The sequence below is a fragment of the Quercus robur genome, chromosome 3 (genome assembly GCF_932294415.1).
Source record: "Quercus robur chromosome 3, dhQueRobu3.1, whole genome shotgun sequence".
NCBI lineage: Eukaryota > Viridiplantae > Streptophyta > Magnoliopsida > Fagales > Fagaceae > Quercus > Quercus robur.
The window spans coordinates 65,481,671-65,505,315 of record NC_065536.1 but is presented as its reverse complement, the minus strand read 5'-3'; the positions used below and the strand labels follow the sequence as shown (position 1 = coordinate 65,505,315).

Here is a 23,645-nt window from a genome sequence, read left to right as displayed (position 1 = left end):
AATTTAAAAAAATTATAATTGAAATCACTTTTGAAAACTCTAAAGAATCTTAATCAACTTCCAAAGCGTGTTGCATTTTTGGTCTAGTTTGTTCAATTATCAATGCTTGAGCTTAACCTACTTTTCATTTAATATCAGGGAAAACTATTTCATAGGCTAATTAAGCTAGCAAAGTACCAAATATTGGCTTTCAGATATTGAACAGGTAATTTAGTGAGTCTAGGTTATTAATTAAGTCTTCCAAAAAAAAAGGGTTACTAATTAAGTTTTTTTTTTTTTTTTTTTTCTATAAAATTAAAAAATGTTTAGTTTTCAATTAAGGTGAACCCAAATGGTTTATTATGTATATGTTGAGGGCCAAACTCACTCTACACTCAAAAAAAAAAAGAAAAAAAAAAGAGACAGAGAAAGAAAGACCACCACCTATCGATTAAATCAAAAAATGAAAAAGAAAAAAAGAAAAAAGAAAGACCACCCCAAAATGTCTAGATAGCTACATGAAGCCCACCAAGTAAAACCAATTGGACTTAGGAAGTTTTGTGACCTAATCTTTATTAGATTTACATTTGATAAGTGTTATTCACGTTGCAAAATCACCTATTCTCTTTTGCATCTTTGGTGGACTATTCACTTATTCAGTATTTACCATTTAGCACTAACAGATCATATAATCATCCAAATCCAATTAGATAATTCTTCAAGAATGTTCTGTTTTGTAGACAAATGGCAACAAAAAATAAAAATAAAGAAAGAAAGAAATTGTATTATGCAAAATGTATGTTGTTTTCAGATCCCTTATTTTCCTATAATTGCGTCCACTCTCAATATAAATAAATAAATAAAGCCACAACTTACTTTTGAAATGAAAACCAAAATTCCAAAGAACTAATTAATCTGACAAATTATTAGTATATTAATTCATATCCGCAATCTTTCTATATATATATATATAGCATGCCATGAGCATCCTCTTGTATCATCAAATCAACCTGTACTTATCTTCACACTTAATTCGAAGCAACCTCTTTATATGTTGAGATGATGATAATGGGGATATGGAACCAATATCTTACGTTATACCTTGCCTCTTTTTTTTTTTTTCGTTTCACTTTCACAGAGTACTTCTAGTACTTCCTCTGAACACCTTTGCCTCCCTCACCAGAGCTCTGCTTTGTTGCAACTAACGCAAGAGTTTGTTCAAAAGAGAATGTATTTTGAATATGATGATTACTATAATGGTTCTTATCCAAAGATGAAGTCTTGGAAGGCAGATAGTGATTGTTGTTCCTGGGATGGGGTCACATGCGATACACTGAATGGTGAGGTGATTGGCTTAGACCTGGGCAATAGTTGGCTTTATGTGCCTCTTAACTCTAACAGCAGTCTCTTCAGTCTGCATCACCTTCGGAAACTCAACCTTGCCCTCAACAACTTTTCTTCCTCCACAATCCCACCTAAATTTGGCCAGCTTGTAAGGTTGACGCATCTCAACATCTCTTTTTCCTTCCTACATGGCTGAATCCCGTCAGAAATTTCTTGGCTATCCAATTTGGTTTCACTTGATCTCTCTTTAAATTTGAAGAGGATAAAATATGGCCTGACGGGCCTGTTGTAATGGGCCTGACGGATCTGGTTCTATGGGCCGATATGGAGCTGGTCCAGCACTCATTAAAACCCATCGCTGATGGATACAGTAAGGGCCCTTGACCTAAGTTCTCTGTTGCTTACTTCAGAATCACCCTAGAATCTCAAAATGGAAATCCTAGCACAAGGAGGATTCTAGAAGATACGCACACTAAAGGAAAGACCTTGCTCACCACGCTTGGAAATATTCAAGTAGAGTTCTATAAGGAAAAGACTTCCACACCAACGAGGAGTAGCCGATCATCTACTACTATAAAAACCACAATACCCTCGCAAGTGAAGGTAAGCATAATTTACCCTCTCTAGCACTCTAGAGTTGTGAGAATAATTTTAACTTGACCTTCGGAGGATATTTGGCCGGCACCACACCGGTGCTCTATGAAGTTTTCTATTATTTTGTTGTGCAGGTCTACTTTGAGTCGCGAGTGCTGTGTGACCTATTGGTGATATTTTCAGCATCATCAAAATTATTTTTGAATACTTTGTTGGTGGTGATTATTATGAGAAATTGTTGGATCTCAGAAGAATTGATCTTGAAGCACCTGTCCAGAACATGACATATTTGAGATAACTTTATCTAGACGACATGAACATTTCATCGTCACTACCCCAATCCCTAGCAAATTTGTCTACCCTGACTTCTCTTTCTCTGTCTTCATGCTATTTGTAGGGTGAATTTCCTTCAGATATTTTCCTGTTGCCCAAGATACAAACCATTGATCTATCATATAACCAAAAACTCGTTGGTTTTCTTCCCAAATTTCGATCTCGAAGTTCCCTGAAAGAATTGCATCTTCATGCAACAAATTTTTCTGGGGAATTTCCCAATTCAATTGGCAACCTTGGGTCCTTGAGTGTTTTGGATCTTTCCGAAACAAATTTATTTGAGAATTGCCCATTTCAATTAGCAACCTCTAGTCCTTGAATTATTTGAATCTTGATTCAAGTAATTATTTAGGGGCAATTCTCCCATCTATTGGAAACCTATCACAGCTTACTTATCTTTCCCTTTCATATAACAATTTCCATGGTCAGCTTCCTTCCACATTTGGAAACCTTGCAAAATTCACTTCTCTGAAACTTGATAAGATCCTTTTCTATCAAGAAGTACCATCTTTCCTAGGAAATCTTACTCAACTTGAACAATTAAGCCTTTCAAATAACAAATTTGGCGGCATCTTCCCAATTTGGCTAACAAATATTACTAAACTCACTTTTATAAATCTCTCAGGAAATCAGTTGAAAGGGCCAATCCCATCCAATATAAGCAGACTTCCGAATTTGTTTGCCCTTATTTTTTCATAAAACTCACTCACAGAGGCCATTCCCTCAGATTTGTTTACAATCCCTTCATTGTCTGTACTAGTTCTAGATCAAAATCAGCTTATTGGCCTGCTCAAATTGCAAAATATCTCTTCATCACCATTATATGAGTTGGTATTGAGTGAAAACAAATTGAATGAATTGATTCCAAGATCAATTGTCAATTTCACTAAGCTACAAATGCTACATCTTTCTTTGATCAACCTAAAGGGCAAGGTGGATTTAAACATTTTCTTGGAGCTTAAAGAGCTTCATGAACTCGATTTTTCAGGTAACAAAGCATTTGTTTTAAAAGCAAGTATCAATTCAACCCTCCCCAAATTTATAAATTTGTGGTTGTCTTCTTGCAATTTGCCTGAATTTCCAAATTTTCTAGAAGCCCAAAATGAATTGCGAATTTTAGACCTTTCCAACAATAACATTAAAGGTAAAATACCTAAATGGTTTTGGAATATTGGAAAAGATACATTGATTTTCCTAAATCTTTCTTTTAACCTTTTAAGCAAATTTGAGCAACCACCATTAGTTCTTCCATGGAAAAATATGCAAACTTTAGACTTGAGTTCTAACATGTTGCAAGAGTCATTTCCAATTCTTCCATTGTTTGCAAATTATTTTTTTGCCTCAAAAAATAATTTGATCTGAGGTATCCCGCCAATGATTTGTAAGGTGCGTGCTCTACAAATTCTTGATGTGTCAAATAACCAATTGATTGGTCAGATTCCACAATGTTTACTTAACTTAAGCAATTCTCTTGCAGTATTGGTTATGAGAAATAACCACTTTTGAGGAAAATTGCCTGAAATGTTCATAAATGGATGTAGTTTGAAGACACTAGACTTGAATCACAATCAAATACAAGGGCAGATTCCAAGATCCTTAGTTAAATGTCAAATGCTAGATGATCTGAATCTTGGAAATAACAAATTGAACAGTACATTCCCTTTCTGGTTGGTGTCTTTACCAGAGTTAAAGATTCTTGTCTTACTAGCAAATGGATTCTACAGTCCTATATGTGATCCTCATATAAATTTTGGCTTATCCAAGCTGCATGTCATTGACCTCTCTCATAACAATTTTTCTAGTAAGTTACCATCAGAGTACTTTCAAAACTGGAGTGCAATCCTAGGGGTCACTGGCAAAGACAAATCACAACCAAGGTACATGGGAGATGACTCCAATTATTACAAAGACTCAATGACTATAATGAGTAAAGGACTAAAAATGGAATTGGTAAAATTTTTGACCATCTTCATAGCTATTGATCTCTCTAACGATAGTTTTTATGGAGAAATCCCAAATAGTGTAGGGAACCTCAAGGCACTAATTGTACTCAATTTATCGGGGAATAACTTTATGAGCCATATCCCATCATCGTTAGGAAACCTAATTGAGCTTGAATTTTTGGATCTTTCTTGAAATAGCCTCTTTGGTGAAATCCCTCAACAGCTAACAAGTCTCACATTTCTTGAGTATTTAAACCTTTCTAAAAATCAACTTACTAGTTAAATTCCACAAGGTGGGTAGTTTTTGACATTTCAAAGTTCCTCTTTCGAGGGAAACTTTGGATTGTGTGGCTTTCAGTTGTCAAAAAAAATGTGGAAATAATGAGATACCAACTTCTAAAATGAAACGTGAATCATCATTGGGAGAAGGATTTGGTTGGAAAGTGGTAGTGATTGGATATGCTTGTGGATTGGTAATTGGATTGCTTACCGGACATGTTGTCACCTCAAGAAGGACGGATTGGCTAGTGAGAAATTTTGGAGTGAACGTACGTACGTGAAGATTAAGGTTGTGTTTGGCATTGGCTTAAAAAGCCAACTTTTTTTACTATTTAGCTTATTTTTGCTACCATTCAATTTATTTTTGCAACTATTTATAGGTCTCATTGCACTTTTTGGTATTATTTATGGATCCTACTGTATTATTTCAACTACTTTTTAGTTTAATCTACAGTACTTTTAGCAAAAAGTTTTTAGTTTCAACTAAATAAATTATTCCCAAATGGACTCTAAGACAAGCAAAGGCACTTGCTATAGATTTACGACGATTGTAGTAATTGTATTTAAGTGTGTAATAAGAGAAACCTAGTTGAGTATAATGAAATAATTGTAAGAGTCTTAGAATTATATTTTATTATACAAGAAAAAAAAAAAGAAGCATGCAAACCAATATTATATAAGTATGTCACCAACTCGCTATAGCTTAATACAAATCATTATATATGTAGCTCAAGGGACAATCTAGAGTCATGATTTGTGGTTAAAACAAAGTTTTGAATTTCATTTCAAAGACTGTTTCGAATTGACTATTAGAATAGAATATTTTGATACTAGTATGTACCGATATACTGTTTCAAGATTACTGTTAGGACAAAGTTTGGCTACAAACTTGGTTGTAAACTAAAGCTATAACTTCCATTCAAAAAATTAACATGACTACATAATTTGCAAATCTAACCATTGAATAACGTGTTTTTTATATTCTTAACACACATGTCAAATTTTGTGCCAATTAGATATTATTTATTGTATGTTCCATTAACTTTATATTTCGCCAATGCCATTGCTAAATTCTATTCTCATATAAAGAATATTGCCATTTGATACTTCCTATATCAGACTATTCACTTTGCAAAAACACAAACAAATTATAATTTAAATCATTAGGAAGTAAACCATTAGGTGTACGTTTGGCTCCAAATTAAAAAGCCGGCTTATTTTACTATTAAGCTTATTTTTTGTACTATTCATGGGCTTCACTACACCTTTTGATACTATTTATAAGTCCTACTATCCTATTTCAGCTAACTTTTACCTTTATCTATAGTACTTTCAGCAAAATATTTTCACTTTCAGCAAAATATTTTCACTTTCAGCAAAATAATCAGATCGTAAATATCCACGCAAATTGGAGACTCACAAAATGTCTAGAATTAAATGGGTAACCCTCATCTCAGGCCCAAAATGTGATATCAAACACAAGGCCCCAACCATAGTATTCAATGCTTGCAGATTCACTGGAATCATCTTCCATGAATTCAGTGATGGCTTCATCCCATCTTCATTACTACCAATTCAATCTTCCCTGATCAAGATGTTATATTTATGATATCAAAGGCTCTTAATTGGTGCGTCAATTAGTACACATAAATATTACGTGCTGTCACAAAATACTTTATCAGAAACCCTAATAATTATACTATCTCTGATTGTTTCCCTCTTGCTAATGAGAGTATTATATCGCATGGTTTGGTCACTATAGACCCTAAATTAATACCAAACTAAAAAAACGTCCACATATTTCCATGCCTTAGTTGACAAAGCCTATGGCCCAAATTCCAAATCAAAACTATCTCTCTAAATTTAACCCTTCAAAATCTAGGTTAATTCTTGTGTTGATTTGTTGTAATGGTGGTGCAGGTCATGTACTTTTGAACCAAAATGAAGTAAAATTTGAAACTAAAATGATTAGTTTTAATGTGATTATTTTTTAGCCAACACCTTTGAACCCTATCTACAAAGTTTATGAATTGATACATTCAAGCAATGCAATGATTGGTATACGTGGTGCAGCCCTTACACATACAATTTTTCTCCGGCCTGGCTCGGTGTTCATGCAAGAGGTGCTGCATGGGACTGAATGGGCGGTGGAGATTCGCTATGCAAGATTGGCTAGGAATGTGGGGTCAGAGTAAATGGAGTATAGGATACAAGCTAAGCAGAGTAGCTTGATAGAGAATTATAACAAGGATGACATGGTAATAAGAGACCCGGTTGCTTTAAAAGGAAAAAGATTGGTCCCTTATGACTTATGAGTGTATAATTGAAGGAACACATTTGTTTGAATACTTAGAGTTGACTAAAATAAATTTTGCCAGCATGCTTCGACTTAGTAGGACTTGTGTAGTAGTAACAATTCAAGTAGAGGAGATTTGAATTTTGGAAATTTTTATTAAAAACACCAAGAAATTAAACTTTTAGTTAATAGTCTTGTTAAGTTAAGTCACAAAACAAGTGTAGATTGCTAATTTAAGAAAACAAGCTCATGAACATGCTGCGAGGAAGGACTAATTAGAAGAGGAAAAAGAAAATTAAACTTTGATGCTGCTATCATGCAGGGATTGAAGATGGAAGATTCATGCATGCTTAGGACTAAATTTCTACATCAGGGAGAGAGATGCATTAAGGGAGAAGCCCAAGCTATGAAGCGGGCCTTACTTGCTCTATCTAATGCCGCCAATCTAAAGAGTTTAAACAATATTTTAGATGTTGGTGCTGTGAATGTCTTAAATCTTTTGAACTTTGAATTCTTTTGAATTGTCGTCTCATTGGACTACTTTTTCAACAATTGATGATATGTTAATGTGTTTGACTCAAACTAATCTTGTTGAGAATTTATTGCTGATATAAAAAAATTTGGGACCTAAGATTTGTTGATGTTGGGATATTTCCATTGTAAGAAAGAGATCCAATTATTCTTACTGATTAAAAAAAAAATACAATTAGTGCTTACAACTTGGCCCAATAGGCTTTTGAATGTAATAGGCTTGGACCTATTTGGCTATTTCCATCTCTGACCTAAGTTTCGGTTCACTTTTGGATGGCAAAGATAGATAAATGCCCACCCATCCTAATAGAAAGCATGAAATATGTTGGTTTTTTCTTCTAACTCAACCTAGATAATCCTGTCTTTCATGTGATGTGCATAAAATATGTTGGTTTTTTTTTTTTTTTTTTTTTTTTTTTTTTTTTTTTTGGGTGCATAAAATATGTAGTTTTGTACACAAAAAGTGTACAAATAAAATATTTGTCATACTAATAATATTGCCTAACTACGTGTCAGCTTACAGGATGCATTGGTTTGGATGTTATGTTGGTTGACTTTGGGGAAAAAATTACTGCACCAAAACAGAAACCTATTAATTAACCGAAAACAGAAGGTGATCTTAGCGTGGGTATTTGGTTCATATCTTTGTCAAGTTTTAAATAATACAATCATTCTACATTAATTATGCCCAAAGGTAAACTTTAAATTATGTCAATAACATTTTGCTTCAACCAAGTGTTGTTCAATTATGTGAAGAAAAATGCACTCTAACCCACGATGGACATTACATCAAATTAATCATTTTTCGACTTAGCAAAAAATGATTAATCATCATTAAGCTTTGATTGGGTATTTTGGTTCCTCTTTTTTCCTTATATTTTTTAGGAGATTTAAGTTAGGATGTCTTTCTCTACTTAAATGATTTTCTAATGTAATTTAGCTGTCTCTTTTAAATCACAGCCTAACAAGTAACGTGTGAGCTTGCACCCTCCGAATACTTCCTACGTCTATTCCATGAGGTTACTCCCTTTCTCTCCAAAACTTCTTCCGTAGAAAGTTTTAATTCAAGAAAATCAGACATCAGATTGAGCAGAAGATTTACAAATTTCTTATACTTCTTTGTTCTTCAATAATACCCCTGTTTAACACTGTTTATTTTGCTTGAAGTTTTAGATTGAAGAGATTCAATTAGAGGAGCTTTAGAGCTAGCAAGGTGGGGTATTGTACTGATTGTTTATAGTTTATGCCCAGAAAAGGATGAGTAGATAGGATTATAGGAAAGCTTCAATCTTGGTATCAGAGTCAAAATAATCTACAGAAAAGCTTGGATCTTATAGCGATATGAAGAAGAGAGATTCAACATCCCTCGCAATAATATTAATTTTGTTGGTATTTCAACTTTACTTCTATTTATCACCCGTATCAAGAATAAATGTGTCACATTCAACTAAGAGTCTAAGACTATTCAAGGTATGTGTCGCAAAATCCATTTACATTCTCACCATTTATTGTGTGAAAGCACTTACATTTGCTTTCTCAATAATCTTTGATGTCACGTAGACAAATAAATTCTTTGTGAGCAAATTCAGTCACAATAAAGGGAAGAGTCTTGTTATTAAGTGATTGTATACAATCATTTTAAGTAAGTCATGTGCACTGCACACGATAGGAACGACTAATATATTTAGAACGAAATTTAAAATATTGAGTTATATGAGGAACTATGACCTTGGCCTGGTAATCTTGATTCCAATTGGGCCAAACCTACATGAATGAGATATTTATATAATTATTCATTTTCCATAATATAGAATTTAAATAAATAAAAAATTGTTTGAGAAAAAGGAAAGTGGGCAATAAAAAGAACCTAGTGGTACTTGTATTGTCCCAAATATTACTAATCCTTAAAGTTCGGCCCAAAAGGGCTAAGTCTCAATGGATATGTGTTTAATTATGTTATATTAACTACTCATTCTTTTTATCATTATTCAATATAGAACTTCACTCACACTTGTAACCCAACACCTTATACTAAATAACAATTTATACTTTTGTTTTTTCTTTCAAGGAAAGAATCCAACGGACTGGTTCTTATGTCCTAATAATTTATATAAAGCAAACCGTCATCAATATTACTTTTTTTTTTTTTTTTCACTTGGGCCAAGGTCTATGTAATTAATTTTCCCATAATGGGAAGCACTTAAGGTACGTTTTTGTTTGTTTCATTGGAAAACCTTCTATAAAGATAGTTTTCCACATTTTCTAGTGTTTGGTAGAAAAAAAAAAAATGGTCAACGGAAAACTATTTTTAGTCAACAGAAAATCTTAATAAAAATAATGTTTATTTTCTATAGGTTGTTTTCCAAATATTTTTTTTGGAAAACAATCTCTCTCTCATGGTAAGCTCTCTCACTTTTTCTCTCTTCCCTTTACTTTTTCTCTCCTCACACTTTCACTATCATTAATTCTGGTCTCTCTCTCTCTCTCTCTTCCCCTTTATAACACAGTTCTCTAATTTTTTTTTCCCCCTTACTAATCTTTCAATAGCTCCGACTTGCAAAGGAAAATAGATTTGCAGTGGTAATTATTTCATTCCTTTCTACCAAAATCCAAATTCTTTGCCTTGAATTTCAAGCTTGATTTTCATTTTTCTCTAAGAAATTTTCGGTTTGATGGATTCCAAGCAGAAGTTACTTCATTTTCGCAAGTAAAAGTGCAAAAGAAAAATAATAATAATAAAAAAAAATAAGAAGAAGAAAGATTGAATGAAGTAAAATACGAAAATTTTAAACATGGTGCCTATATGGCTCTAAATTGCTTTTACATAGAACGATCTTTACGGTAAATTAATAATATTTTTATATAATGAAAGATAATTGTTTAGTTTAGGAAAATTGCATTTGTTGGCAGATACATTATGCAAATATAATGTAGTGATGATATATTATGCAAATATATTATGTAAATACATAATTTAGAATAATATTGAAGACTTGTGATTGACCATAGTAGACAATTAGTGTATTAGCAAAAAGAGTAGACAATTAAAAGTTATTGTTATTTGTACTTATTAAAGATGTATTTCCCTATCAATTTTATATATATATATATATATATATAGACAAATGGTTGATATATATATATATATATATATATATATGTACGTATGTATGTATGTACGTATGTACGTATGTTATTGTCCATATATATAAGCAAGATGAATGGTAAAGATCATGAAAATTTGACAACTAATTTTGATTGTATCTATTGTCAAAATTTTAGTATGAAAACCAAATTCATTCTTGGTTTTTTTTTTTTTTTTTTTTAATATTTATATTGATTATACTAGTTGGTTTACATAATACACATGTTTTAAATTATATAATAAATATAAATAATAATAAAATTGTATACCAAACACTGAAAAACATTCTCAAGCTTATTTTCAAGGTCATTACCAAACACTGAAAAATGAGATAGTTTTCTAGAAAATTCTCTTTGAAAAATGAACTATTTTCCAAAAAACGTTAATGCTGAAACAAACAGAGTATGAATGTAGATTATATTAGGAATTGTAATCTTTATTACTGAGAATATAAGACATTGTAATGGAATAACTATTACTATTCATAAGTTTGGTTGTTACATGTGGAAAAAGCTTGTAAAAGATAATGTGATGATGTATAAGGAAACTTTATATTTTTGGAAATATATTGATTTTAAAACTTACTATATGCATTAAGGAATAGCTATTACATCCATTTCAAAGATGAATAGTTATTCTTCAATTTAAAGAATAGTTATTCCAATGTAATAACTAATCCATATAATAAAGATGCAACCAAATGACCAAATTGCTATTACACGTGAATGACTATTCTATTATAGGAACTATTACAGTATACCAAACGTACCTCTAGGAAAACCTTATATTTTTGGTTCGATGCTCACTAGTACCCTTATGAGAATAAGATAACGCTATATCTTACTGGTTCTCTTGCTTGCAGGCTTAGAGTAAGAATTTACCATGGTAACATCTATGTAAAGAAAACACTCCAATCATTGTTTGCTATTTTTTATTTTTATTCATTAACAAAAAAGAATGTCTTATATAATAAATTTGGTTGACAAGGTGAAATAATATTGTAGTTCGAAGCTTATTTTTGTGGTTTTGCTTTCAAATTCTCCATGGTTGCAGATAAGAAACACTTTGGTACTTGGTAGCCAAATCAAGTAGCAAGCCAGAATAATAAAAAAAATCAGCAGTGACCGTTCTCACAAATACTAATACATTTGTACCATCAATAGCCCCACAGTGCTGGACCCTACCAACTCAACATTCTTTCTAGTGGACCCCACAGCCTTGACCCAACAAAAGCCCATGGTGGAAAAACCTCGGCCCTGTCCATAAAAATTGGAGACACACATAATGCCCCGAATCAAAGAGATAATAACCCTCATCTAATGCCCATCAGGCCCAAAATGTGAAATCCAACACAAGGCCCTACCAAGAGTATTCAATGCGGGCGAGCTCACTGGAAACATCTTCCATAACTTCAATGTTGGCTTCATCCCCCAATAAATTGCAATGCAGTCAAACATCGAGCCAAACATTTAAAGTAATTTTACATGAGTTTATTAGTAATTGTTAAAACATTTATTTATAGCCGTAATATATTCATTATAAAGTTGATAAATAAAACTCTTCTTGGAGAATTTTAAATGACTAAAATGCCCTCCATTGACTTGCTGTTTTAGAAAGTCTAGTAAACACAACTTTTTTATATATGACCCCTTGAGTATTGACTTGCCTTTTTCTAGGAAGTAAAGTAAACAAAAGTTATAAGGATATACGACCCCATTTGTCTTTCGATGCGTTTTTTTCCTGAATTGAAATAGTTTACTTCAACTTTTTGGAAATAAGCCTTAGATCAAAACCAATGAATACGGTGGACATCTTAGTGTTAAGTCATTCCAAATCAACTCCCAACCAAAAAAAAAAAAAAAAAACCACTGCCAACAACACCATTGACCAATTACAATCAGTGGGAAAAGGCCATTTTCTCTTCGGCCTATCCACTTTCACCATTGCACTGAAAATTCCAAACAGTTAGGACCTATTACTTTGGAAGATAATAATGACAGCAGATACTTCATCACAACATAATAACAACATAACTATATTACTATAATCTAAACATTAAGGTATAAAATCAAAATAACCCCAAACATGAACTATACAAATTTTGCAATATAATCTCCAATTTGTTATTTATGACAATATATTAATTTATACGTAGATCAGTAGAAATATGCTTGCCAACTTATCAATATTAAAGAGATAATGGTACCCATGGTTGTCAAAATCGAGATCTAATTATAGAATCGCATGATTTTACAATCCCAACTCACCAAAACATCATAAGAGAATTTTAAATGACTAAAATGCCCTCCATTGACTTGCTGTTTTAGAAAGTCTAGTAAACACAACTTTTTTATATATGACCCCTTGAGTCTTCACTTGCTTTTTTCTAGGAAGTCAAGTAAACAAAAGTTATAAGGATATATGACCCCATCTGTCTTTCGATGTGTTTTTTTTCATGAATAGAAATAGTTTGCTTCAACTTTTTGGAAATAAACCATAGATCAAAACCAATGAATACGGTGGACATTTTAGTGTTAAGCCATTCCAAATCAACTCCCATCCAAAAAAAAAAAAAGAAAACAACTCCCAACAACTCCATTAACCAATTACAATTAGTGGGAAAAGGCCTTTTTCTCTTCGGCCTATGCACTTTTACCATCGCATTGAAAATTCCAAGCAAGTTACGACCCATTACTTTGGAAAATAATAACGACAGCAGATGCTTCATCACAAAATACTAACAACATAACTATATTACTATCATCTAAACATTAAGGTATAAAATCAAAATTACCCCAAACATGAACTATACAAATTTTGCAATATAATCTCCAATATATTATTTATGAAAATATATTAATTTATACGTAGATCAGTAGAAATATGCCTGCCAACTTATCAATATTAAAGAGATAATGGTACCCATGGTTGTCAAAATCGAGATTTAATTATAGAATTGCACGATTTTACAATCCCAACTCACCAAAACATCATAAGAGAATTTTAAATGACTAAAATGCCCTCCATTGACTTGCTGTTTTAGAAAGCCTAGTAAACACAACTTATTTATATATGGCCCCTTGAGTCTTCACGTGCTTTTACCTAGGAAGTCAAGTAAACAAAAGTTATAAGGATATATGACCCCATTTGTCTTTCGATGTGTTTTTTTTCCTGAATTGAAATAGTCTGCTTCAACTTTTTGGAAATAAACCATAGATCAAAACCAATGAATACGGTGGACATTTAAGTGTTAAGCCATTCCAAATCAACTCCCATCCAAAAAAAAAACAACTCCCAACAACTCCCAACAACTCCATTAACCAATTACAATCAGTGGGAAAAGGCCTTTTTCTCTTCAGCCTATCCACTTTCACCATCGCACAGAAAATTCAAGCAAGTTAGGACCCATTACTTTCGAAAATAATAACAACAGTAGATACTTCATTACAACATAATAACAACATAAGTATATTACTATAATCTAAACATTAAGGTATAAAATCAAAATTATCCCAAACATGAACTATACAAATTTTGCAATATAATCTCCAATTTATTATTTATGAAAATATATTAATTTATACATAGATCAGTAGAAATATGCTTGCCAACTTATCAATATTAAAGAGATAATAGTACCCATGGTTGTCAAAATCCAGATCTGATCATAGAATCGCAGGATTTTACAATCCCACCACACAAAAACATCATATGAGAATTTTAAATGACTAAAATGCCCTCCACCGGCTTGCTATTTTAGAAAATCTAGTAAACACAACTTTTTATATATGACCCCTTGAGTCTTGACTTGCTTTTTTCAAAGAAGTCAAGTAAACAAAAGTTATAAGGATATTTGACCCCATCTGTCTTTCAATCTGTTTTTTTTCTTGAATTGAAACAGTCTGCTTCAACTTTTCGGAAATAAGCCTTAGATCAAAACCAATGAATATGGTGGACATTTTAGTGTTAAGTCATTCCAAATCAACTCCCAACCCAAAAAAAAAAAAAAAAAAAAAATCTCCCAACAACTCCATTAACCAATTACAATTAGTGGGAAAAGGCCTTTTTCTCTTCGGCCTGTCCACTTTCACCATCGCACTAAAAATTCCAAGCAAGTTAGGACCCATTACTTTGGAAAATAATATCGATAGCAGATACTTCATCACAACATAATAAATACATAAATATATTACTATAATCTAAACATTAAGGTATAAAATCAAAATTACCCAAACATGAACTATACAAATTTTGCAACATAATCTCCAATTTACTAATTATGAAAATATATTAATTTATACATAGATTAGTAGAAATATGCTTGCCAACTTATCAATATTAAAGAGATAATGGTACCCATGGTTGTCAAAATCAAGATCTGATCATAGAATCGCACGATTTTACAATCCTACCTCACCAAAACATCAAAAGAGGATTTTAAACTACCAAAATGCCCTCCATTGACTTGCTGTTTTAGAAAGTCTAGCAAACACAACTTTTTTATACATGACCCCGTGAGTCTTGACTTGCTTTTTTCTAGGAAGTCAAGTAAAGAAAAGTTATAAGGATATATGACCCCATCTGTCTTCCGTTCTGTTTTTTTTCCTGAATTGAAAGAGTCTGTGTCAACTTTTTGGAAATAAGCCTTAGATCAAAACCAATGAATACGGTAGACATTTTAGTGTTAAGTCATTCCAAATCAACTCCCAACCAAAAAAAATATATAAAAAAGACAACTCCCAATAACTCCATTAACCAATTACAATCAGTGGGAAAAGGCCTTTTTCTCTTCGGCCTATCCATTTTCACCATCGCACTAAAAATTCCAAGCAAGTTAGGACCCATTACTTTGGAAAATAATAAAGACAGCGGATACTTCATCACAACATAATAACAACATAACTATATTACTATAATCTAAACATTAAGGTATAAATTTAAACTTATCCCAAACATGAACTATACAAATTTTGCAATATAATCTCCAATTTATTATTTATGAAAATATATTAATTTATGCATAGATCAGTAGAAATATACTCGCCAACTTATCAATATCAAAGAGATAATGGTACCCATAGTTGTCAAAATCGAAATCTGACCATAGAATTGCATGATTTTACGATCCCACCTCACCAAAACATCATAAGAGAATTTTAAATGACTAAATTGCCCTCCATTGACTTGCTGTTTTAGAAAGTCTAGTAAACACAACTTTTTTATATATGACCCCTTGAGTCTTCACTTGCTTTTTTCTAGGAAGTCAAGTAAACAAAAGTTACAAGGATATATGACCCCATCTGTCTTTTGATGTGTTTTCTTTCCTGAATTGAAATAGTCTGCTTCAACATTTTGGAAATAAGCCTTAGATCAAAACCAATGAATACGGTGCACATTTTAGTGTTAAGTCATTCCAAATCAACTCCCAACCAAAAAAAAAAAAAAAAAAAAAACAACTCCATTAACCAATTACCATTAGTGGGAAAAGGCCTTTTTCTCTTCGGCCTATCCACTTTCACCATCGCACTGAAAATTCCAAGCAAGTTAGCACCCATTACTTTGGAAAATAATAATGATAGCAAATACTTCATCACAACATAATAACAACATAACTATATTACTATAATCTAAACATTAAGGTATAAAATCAAAATTACCCCAAACATGAACTATACAAATTTTGCAATATAATCTCCAATTTATTATTTATGAAAATATATTAATTTATACATAGATCAGTAGAAATATGTTTGCCAACTTATCATTATTAAAGAGATAATGGTATCCACGGTTGTCGAAATCGAGATCTGATCATAGAATCACACGATTTTGTGATCCCACCTCACCAAAACATCATAAGAGAATTTTAAATGACTAAAATGCCCTCCATTGACTTGCTGTTTTAGAAATTTTACTACAACTTTTTTATATATGAACCCTTGAGTCTTGACTTGCTTTTTTCTAGGAAGTCAAGTAAACAAAAGTTATAAGGATATGTGACCCCATCTGTCTTTTGATGTGTTTTTTTTCCTGAATTGAAATAGTCTGCTTCAACTTTTTGGAAATAAGCCTTAGATCAAAACCAATGAATACGGTGGACATTTTAGTGTTAAGTCATTCCAAATCAACTCCCAACCAAAAAAAAAAAAAAAAAAAACAACTCCCAATAACTCCATTAACCAATTACAATCAGTGGGAAAAGGCCTTTTTCTCTTCGGCCTATCTATTTTCACCATCGCACTGAAAATTCCAAGCAAGTTAGGACCCATTACTTTGGAAAATAATAAAGACAACGGATACTTCATCACAACATAATAACAACATAACTATACTACTATAATCTAAACATTAAGGTATAAATTCAAACTTATCCCAAACATGAACTATACAAATTTTGCAATATAATCTCCAATTTATTATTTATGAAAATATATTAATTTATGCATAGATTTGTAGAAATATGCTCACCAACTTATCAATATTAAAGAGATAATGGTACCCATAATTGTCAAAATCGAGATCTGATCATAGAATCGCATGATTTTACGATCCCACCTCACCGAAACATCATAAGTGAATTTTAAATGACTAAATTGCCTTCCATTGACTTGCTGTTTTAGAAAGTCTAGTAAACACAACTTTTTTATATATGACCCCTTGAGTCTTCACTTGCTTTTTTCTAGGAAGTCAAGTAAACAAAAGTTATAAGGATATATGACCCCATCTGTCTTTTGATATGTTTTTTTTCCTGAATTGAAATAGTCTGCTTCAACTTTTTGGAAATAAGCCTTAGATCAAAACCAATGAATACGGTGGACATTTTAGTGTTAAGTCATTCCAAATCAACTCCCAACCAAAAAAAAAAAAAAAAACAACTCCGAACAACTCCATTAACCAATTACAATTAGTGGGAAAAGGCCTTTTTCTCTTTGGCCTATCCACTTTCACCATCGCACTGAAAATTCCAAGCAAGTTAGCACCCATTACTTTGGAAAATAATAATGACAGCAGATACTTCATCACAACATAATAACAACATAACTATATTACTATAATCTAAACATTAAGGTATAAAATCAAAATTACCCCAAACATGAAGTATACAAATTTTGCAATATAATCTCCAATTTATTATTTATGAAAATATATTAATTTATACATAGATCAGTAGAAATATGTTTGCCAACTTATCATTATTAAAGAGATAATGGTATCCATGGTTGTCGAAATCGAGATCTGATCATAGAATCGCACGATTTTATGATCCCACCTCACCAAAACATCATAAGAGAATTTTAAATGACTAGAATGCCCTCCATTGACTTGCTGTTTTAGAAAGTCTAGTAAACACAACTTTTTTATATATGAACCCTTGAGTCTTGACTTGCTTTTTTCTAGGAAATCAAGTAAACAAAAGTTATAAGGATATGTGACCCCATCTGTCTTTCGATGTGTTTTTTTTCTTGAATTGAAATAGTCTGCTACAACTTTTTGGAAATAAGCCTTAGATCAAAACCAATGAATACGGTAGACATTTTAGTGTTAAGTCATTCCAAATCAACTCCCAACCCAAAAAAAAAAAAAAAAAAAAAAAAAAAAAAACTCCCAACAACTCCATTAACCAATTACAATCAGTGGGAAAAGGCCTTTTTCTCTTCGGCCTATCCACTTCACCATCGCACTGAAAATTCCCAGCAAGTTAGCACCTATTACTTTGGAAAATAATAACGACAACAGATGCTTCATCACAACATAATAACAACATAACTATATTACTATAATCTAAACATTAAGGTATAAAATCAAAATTACCCCAAACATGAACTATACAAATTTTGCAATATAATCCCCAATTTATTATTTATACTAATATATTAATTTATACATAGATCAGTAGAAATATGCTTGCCAACTTATCAATATTAAAGAGATAAAGGTATCCGTGGTTGTCAAAATCGCGATCTGATCATAGAATCGCACGATTTTACGATCCCACTTCACCAAAATTAAAGGCCTTAGGACTCAAATTTCCTTCTTCTATACTTCAAGATGACATATTCTAGCCCATCCATTGGTCCCTCTAAATGCATAGTATGATCTATGGATAAGGACAAAGAGAGAGGAAGAAGATTGACAAGGGAGGAACTTACCAAGAAATTAAGCAAGATTACAACATCCTCAAAATTTTTGTCTTTACTTAAACCTAGTCAATATATTGTTTGCCAAGATTATTAAGGAGCTAAAAATTGTAGATAGAAATATACATTACAAAAAAAGGGGCTCTCCCAGCGTTTTCAAAACCACTGGGATAGCCCCAGAAAGTACATGATAGGGTCAATCCTCATGTTACATCTAATATTATCTTCTTACAGTCATTATTTATTCTTATAAAATGAAATTATTGATTGGATTATGAAAAGATTAATAAGAAGAAAACTTCCTATTCTATTAAATTTTTTTTGGCTAAAATATTATTTTTATCCCTAAATTTTACATAGATTTTGTTTTTCTTCTCTAAACTTTAAAATTTTAATTTCTCACTCCTCCTAAACTATTAAAAATACTATACTTGTCAATTTTCAGTTTTAAAAGTTCAATTATAATTCCCAAACTATTGTATTTTTTTTTTCTTCTCTAAACTATTAAAAAAATTCTTTATTTATACGAACCTTAGGTTTAAAAACAATATTTTAGCCATTTTATTTATTTATTCGTTGTCTGTCATTGCTGAAGTGAGGTTTTCGTAAATTGTTCTTATATATGATGTTCCTCAAACTTCTCTTTTTTGGTAGACAAGCCCAGCTTGAATAGGTGTTGGTAGAATGTGATTTATGAATTTTGGTTATTAAAACCAAAATTCATAAATCACCAGGCCATGAACAACATGAACAAAAGCTTGTCTCCTACAAACAATTCTTAGAAAACTTAGCACATGACATGCCAAAAGAACATGAATTCAAGTTTTTGTCTTTCCAACTTCGCTTTTATAAAAAATAATTAAAAATATATAAACATTAATAAAAGTAATAAAAATGACTTATCAATTAAATTAACAGAAAGTACAACTTCAATTAGAATGGAATGGAGCAATAGAATACATGTGACCGACCTCAACTGGTCTATTGAAGAACAATAAGCAACTCCAAAATTGGCGACAAACTACTATCATGGATGAGACCCTTCACCCTTGGGAATAAAAATTTTAGGTGTGACTCCATAGAATTCCAACTCCTAACCAAAAAATAAAAAAATCGTTGATAAATTATTATTATTTTTCCAGATTGAGATGTGAAAGTGAAAATGTAGAATAACAACAACAGCTACTCCGTTAGACTTGTGCATATATGTGCTTGCATAGTACGATGTTGGATGAGATGTGAATTTGTGGAGCACAATTCATTGAATACCCCCATGGCCCAGTCCACAACACATCCAAAAAAAGAAAAAGAAAAAAAAAAGCTACTACAAGATTACCTAAAGATATTGAAATGGTGACCAAATTAAAGTACTTCGATTTATCAAGTGATTGGCCATTACATCTGGAATATGTGCTAATATTAGTAACATTTTATTAATATTTATCACCCAAAAATTCGTAACAGAATCATTGTTTGTAAATATGGAATTAGCAAAAGAGGCCCAAACCCATAACAAATAAAACAGTAACACAACGGTGTATGGTAAGATCAATGAGCACCTTTTAATGGATTTAATTATATCAGACGGTCCTTTCAAATCAATATGGTGAAATCCAATTCGATTTAGACCACAAAAAATAATAAATAAAAATAAAGATAAATATCCAGTTACTTGTCCTTTCAACTTGGCTACCATTCCTTTTATCTGCATTATTGTGTGTGTATAAATATCCACTCATATCATCGCTTCTTTATCGCTTATAACACACTTGCCACCCAATTCTCCATTTACTTCCTCTGCTGTAAAGATGTTCAGTACGGGGAAAATGAATCAGCAATACCTGCCTTTATTCCTTGCCTCTTGTTTCTTCTTCATTTCTCTTTCTCAAACTTCCTCTAATACTTCCTCTCATCATCATTGCCACCCTGACCAAAGTGCTCATTTGCTGCAACTAAGACAAGAATTTGTTGAAAGGAATTATTCTGATTACTATGATTATTACTATCATGGTTCTTATCCAAAGATGAAGTCTTGGAAGGCAGATAGTGATTGTTGTTCCTGGGATGGGGTCAAATGTGATACACAGAATGGTGAGGTGATTGGCTTAGACCTGAGCAATAGTTGGCTTTATGGGCCTCTCAACTCTAACAGCACCCTCTTCAGTTTTCGTCACCTTCGGAAACTCAACCTTGCCCTCAACAACTTCTCTTCCTCCACCCCAATCCCATCTGAATTTGGCCAGTTTGTAAGGTTGACCCATCTCAACCTCTCTCGTTCCTTCTTACATGGCCGAATCCCGTCGGAAATTTCAGGGCTATCCAATTTGGTTTCACTTGATCTATCTTCCAATTATTTTGGTTACTCTGTTGGTGGTGATTATTATGAGAAATTGTTGGATCTCAGAAGAATTGATCTCGAAGCACTTGTCCAGAACGTGACATATTTGAGAGAACTTCATCTAGATGATGTGAACATTTCGTCGTCACTACCTCAATCCCTAGCAAATTTGTCTTCCCTGACTTCTCTTTCTTTGTCTGAGTGCAATTTGCGGGGTGAATTTCCCTTAGATATTTTCCTGTTGCCCAAGATACAAGCCATTGATCTGTCATATAACGAGGAACTCATTGGTTTTCTTCCCAAATTTCAATCTCGTAGTTCCCTAAAGGAATTGCGTCTTCCTGAAACAAATTTTTCAGGGGATTTGCCCAATTCAATTGGCAACCTCAAGTCCTTGAATTATTTGGATCTTTCTTATACAATGATTTCTGGTGAATTGCCCAATTCAATTGGCAACCTCAAGTCCTTGAATTATTTGGATCTTTCTTATACAAAATTTTCAAGGGAATTGCCCAATTCAATCGGCAACCTCAAGTCCTTGAATTATTTGAATCTTGATTCAAGTAATTTTTCAGGGGCAATTCCCCCTTTTATTGGAAACCTATCACAGCTTACTTATCTTTCCCTCTCATATAACAATTTTCATGGTCAGCTTCCATCTACGGTGGGAAAACTTGCAAAACTCACTTCTCTAAGCCTTGACAATATCCTTTACCATCGGGAAGTACCATCTTTCTTGGGAAATCTTACACAACTAGAATACTTAAGCCTTTCGAATAACGATTTTGACTGTGGCTTCCCAATTTGGCTAACAAATATTACTAAACTCCGCTCGATAGACTTCTGGGGAAATCAGTTGAAAGGGAAAATTCCATCCGAAATAAGTAGACTTCCTAATTTGTCATACCTTGACTTGTCTCAAAACTCACTCACGGATGCCATTCCCTCGGTTTTGTTTACAACCCCTTCATTGTCTTCACTATCTCTAGAACAAAATCAGCTGATTGTCCCTCTCAAATTCCAAAATATCTCTTTATCACCACTATATTACCTGGGGCTGAGTGAAAACAAAATGAATGAATGGATGCTAAGGTCAATTGTCAATTTCACTAAGCTACAAGATCTAGAACTTTCTTCGATCAACCTAAAGGGCATGGTGGAGTTGAACAATTTCTTCAAGCTTAAAGAGCTTCGGTATCTCGATCTTTCAGGTAACAAAGTATTTGTTTCAAAAGTAAACATCAATTCAACCCTCCCCAAATTTTCAAATTTGTGGTTGTCTTCATGCAATTTGTCTAAATTTCCAGCTTTTCTAGAAGCCCAAAATGAATTGCAATATTTAGACCTTTCCAACAACAACATTGAAGGTAACATACCTAAATGGTTTTGGAATGTTGGAAAAGAGACATTGGGATACCTAAATCTTTCCTATAACCTTTTACGCAAATTTGAGCAACCTCCAGTAGTTCTTCCATGGAAAACTATGTACCTTTTAGACTTGAGTTCCAACATGTTGCAAGGGTCATTTCCTATTCCCCCATTGTCTACACAATATTTTTTTGCCTCAAAAAATAAATTGACCGGAAGTATCCCCTCAATGATATGTAAGGTGCATGCTCTGAAAGTCCTTGATGTGTCTAATAACCAATTGATTGGTCAAATTCCACAATGTTTGCTGAACTTAAGCAATTCTCTTGAAGTATTGGCTATGAAAAATAACCACTTTCAAGGAAACTTGCCTGAAACATTCAAAAATGGATGTAGTTTGGTGACACTAGACTTGAATCACAACCAAATACATGGGAAGATTCCACGATCACTAGTTAAATGTCGAATGCTAGAAGTTTTGAATCTTGGAAATAATAAATTGAATGATACATTCCCTTTTTGGTTGGTGTCTTTATCAGAGTTAAAGATTCTTGTCTTGCGAGAAAATGGATTCTATGGTCCTATATGGGATCCTCATATAAATTTTGGCTTGTCCAAGTTGCATGTCATTGACCTCTCTTACAACAATTTCTCTGGCAAGTTACCATCCAATTACTTTCAAAACTGGAGTGCAATCCAAGGGGTCACTGACAAAGACAAATCACAAACAAGGTACATGGGAGATGGCTCCAATTATTACAAAGACTCAATGACTATAGTGAATAAAGGAGTAGAATTGGAATTGGTAAAAATCTTGACCATCTTCACAGCTATTGATCTCTCTAACAATCAGTTTTGTGGAGAAATTCCAGATAGCGTGGGGAACCTCAAGGTACTAATTGTACTCAATTTATCAAGCAATAACTTTACGAGCCATATCCCATCATCTTTGGGAAACCTAATTGAGCTTGAATCTTTGGATCTTTCTCGAAATAGCCTCTTTGGTGAAATCCCTCAGCAGCTAACAAGCCTCACATTTCTTGAGTATTTAAACTTCTCTCAAAATCAACTATTTGGTCCAATTCCACAAGGTGGGCAGTTTTTGACATTTCAAAGTTCCTCTTTCGAGGGAAACTCTGGATTGTGTGGCTTTCAATTGTCCAAGAAATGTGGAACTAATGAGATACTAACTTCTGAAATGAGACATGAATCATTATTGGGAGAAGGATTTGGTTGGAAAGTGGTAGTGATTGGATATGCTTGTGGATTGGTAATTGGATTGCTTACCGGACATGTTGTCACCTCAAGAAGGACGGATTGGCTAGTGAGAAATTTTGGAGTGAACTTACGTAGGTGA

At 32.7% G+C, this 23,645-nt stretch overlaps 1 protein-coding gene and 1 pseudogene across 1 annotated transcript; both read left to right on the top strand.

Moving 5' to 3' along the window:
- The first annotated feature begins 996 nt into the window (after nucleotides 1-996).
- On the top strand, nucleotides 997-23,645 carry LOC126719951 (receptor-like protein 33). The gene is made up of 2 exons (XM_050422447.1): nucleotides 997-1,339; nucleotides 20,694-23,645. Exons 1-2 carry the CDS (start codon nucleotides 1,208-1,210, stop codon nucleotides 23,643-23,645), a joined length of 3,084 nt encoding a protein of 1,027 aa, XP_050278404.1. The 5' UTR covers nucleotides 997-1,207.
- On the top strand, nucleotides 2,978-4,762 carry LOC126718939 (receptor-like protein 32; annotated as a pseudogene).

Bases quoted from the DNA above. Each gene is read 5' to 3' on its own strand.
- LOC126719951 (XM_050422447.1), top strand. From the start codon at position 1,208: ATGTATTTTGAATATGATGATTACTATAATGGTTCTTATCCAAAGATG. The intron at 1,340-20,693 runs CTGGGCAATAGT...ATTGGCTTAGAC, and splicing joins GTGAGGTGATTGGCTTAGAC to CTGAGCAATAGTTGGCTTTA.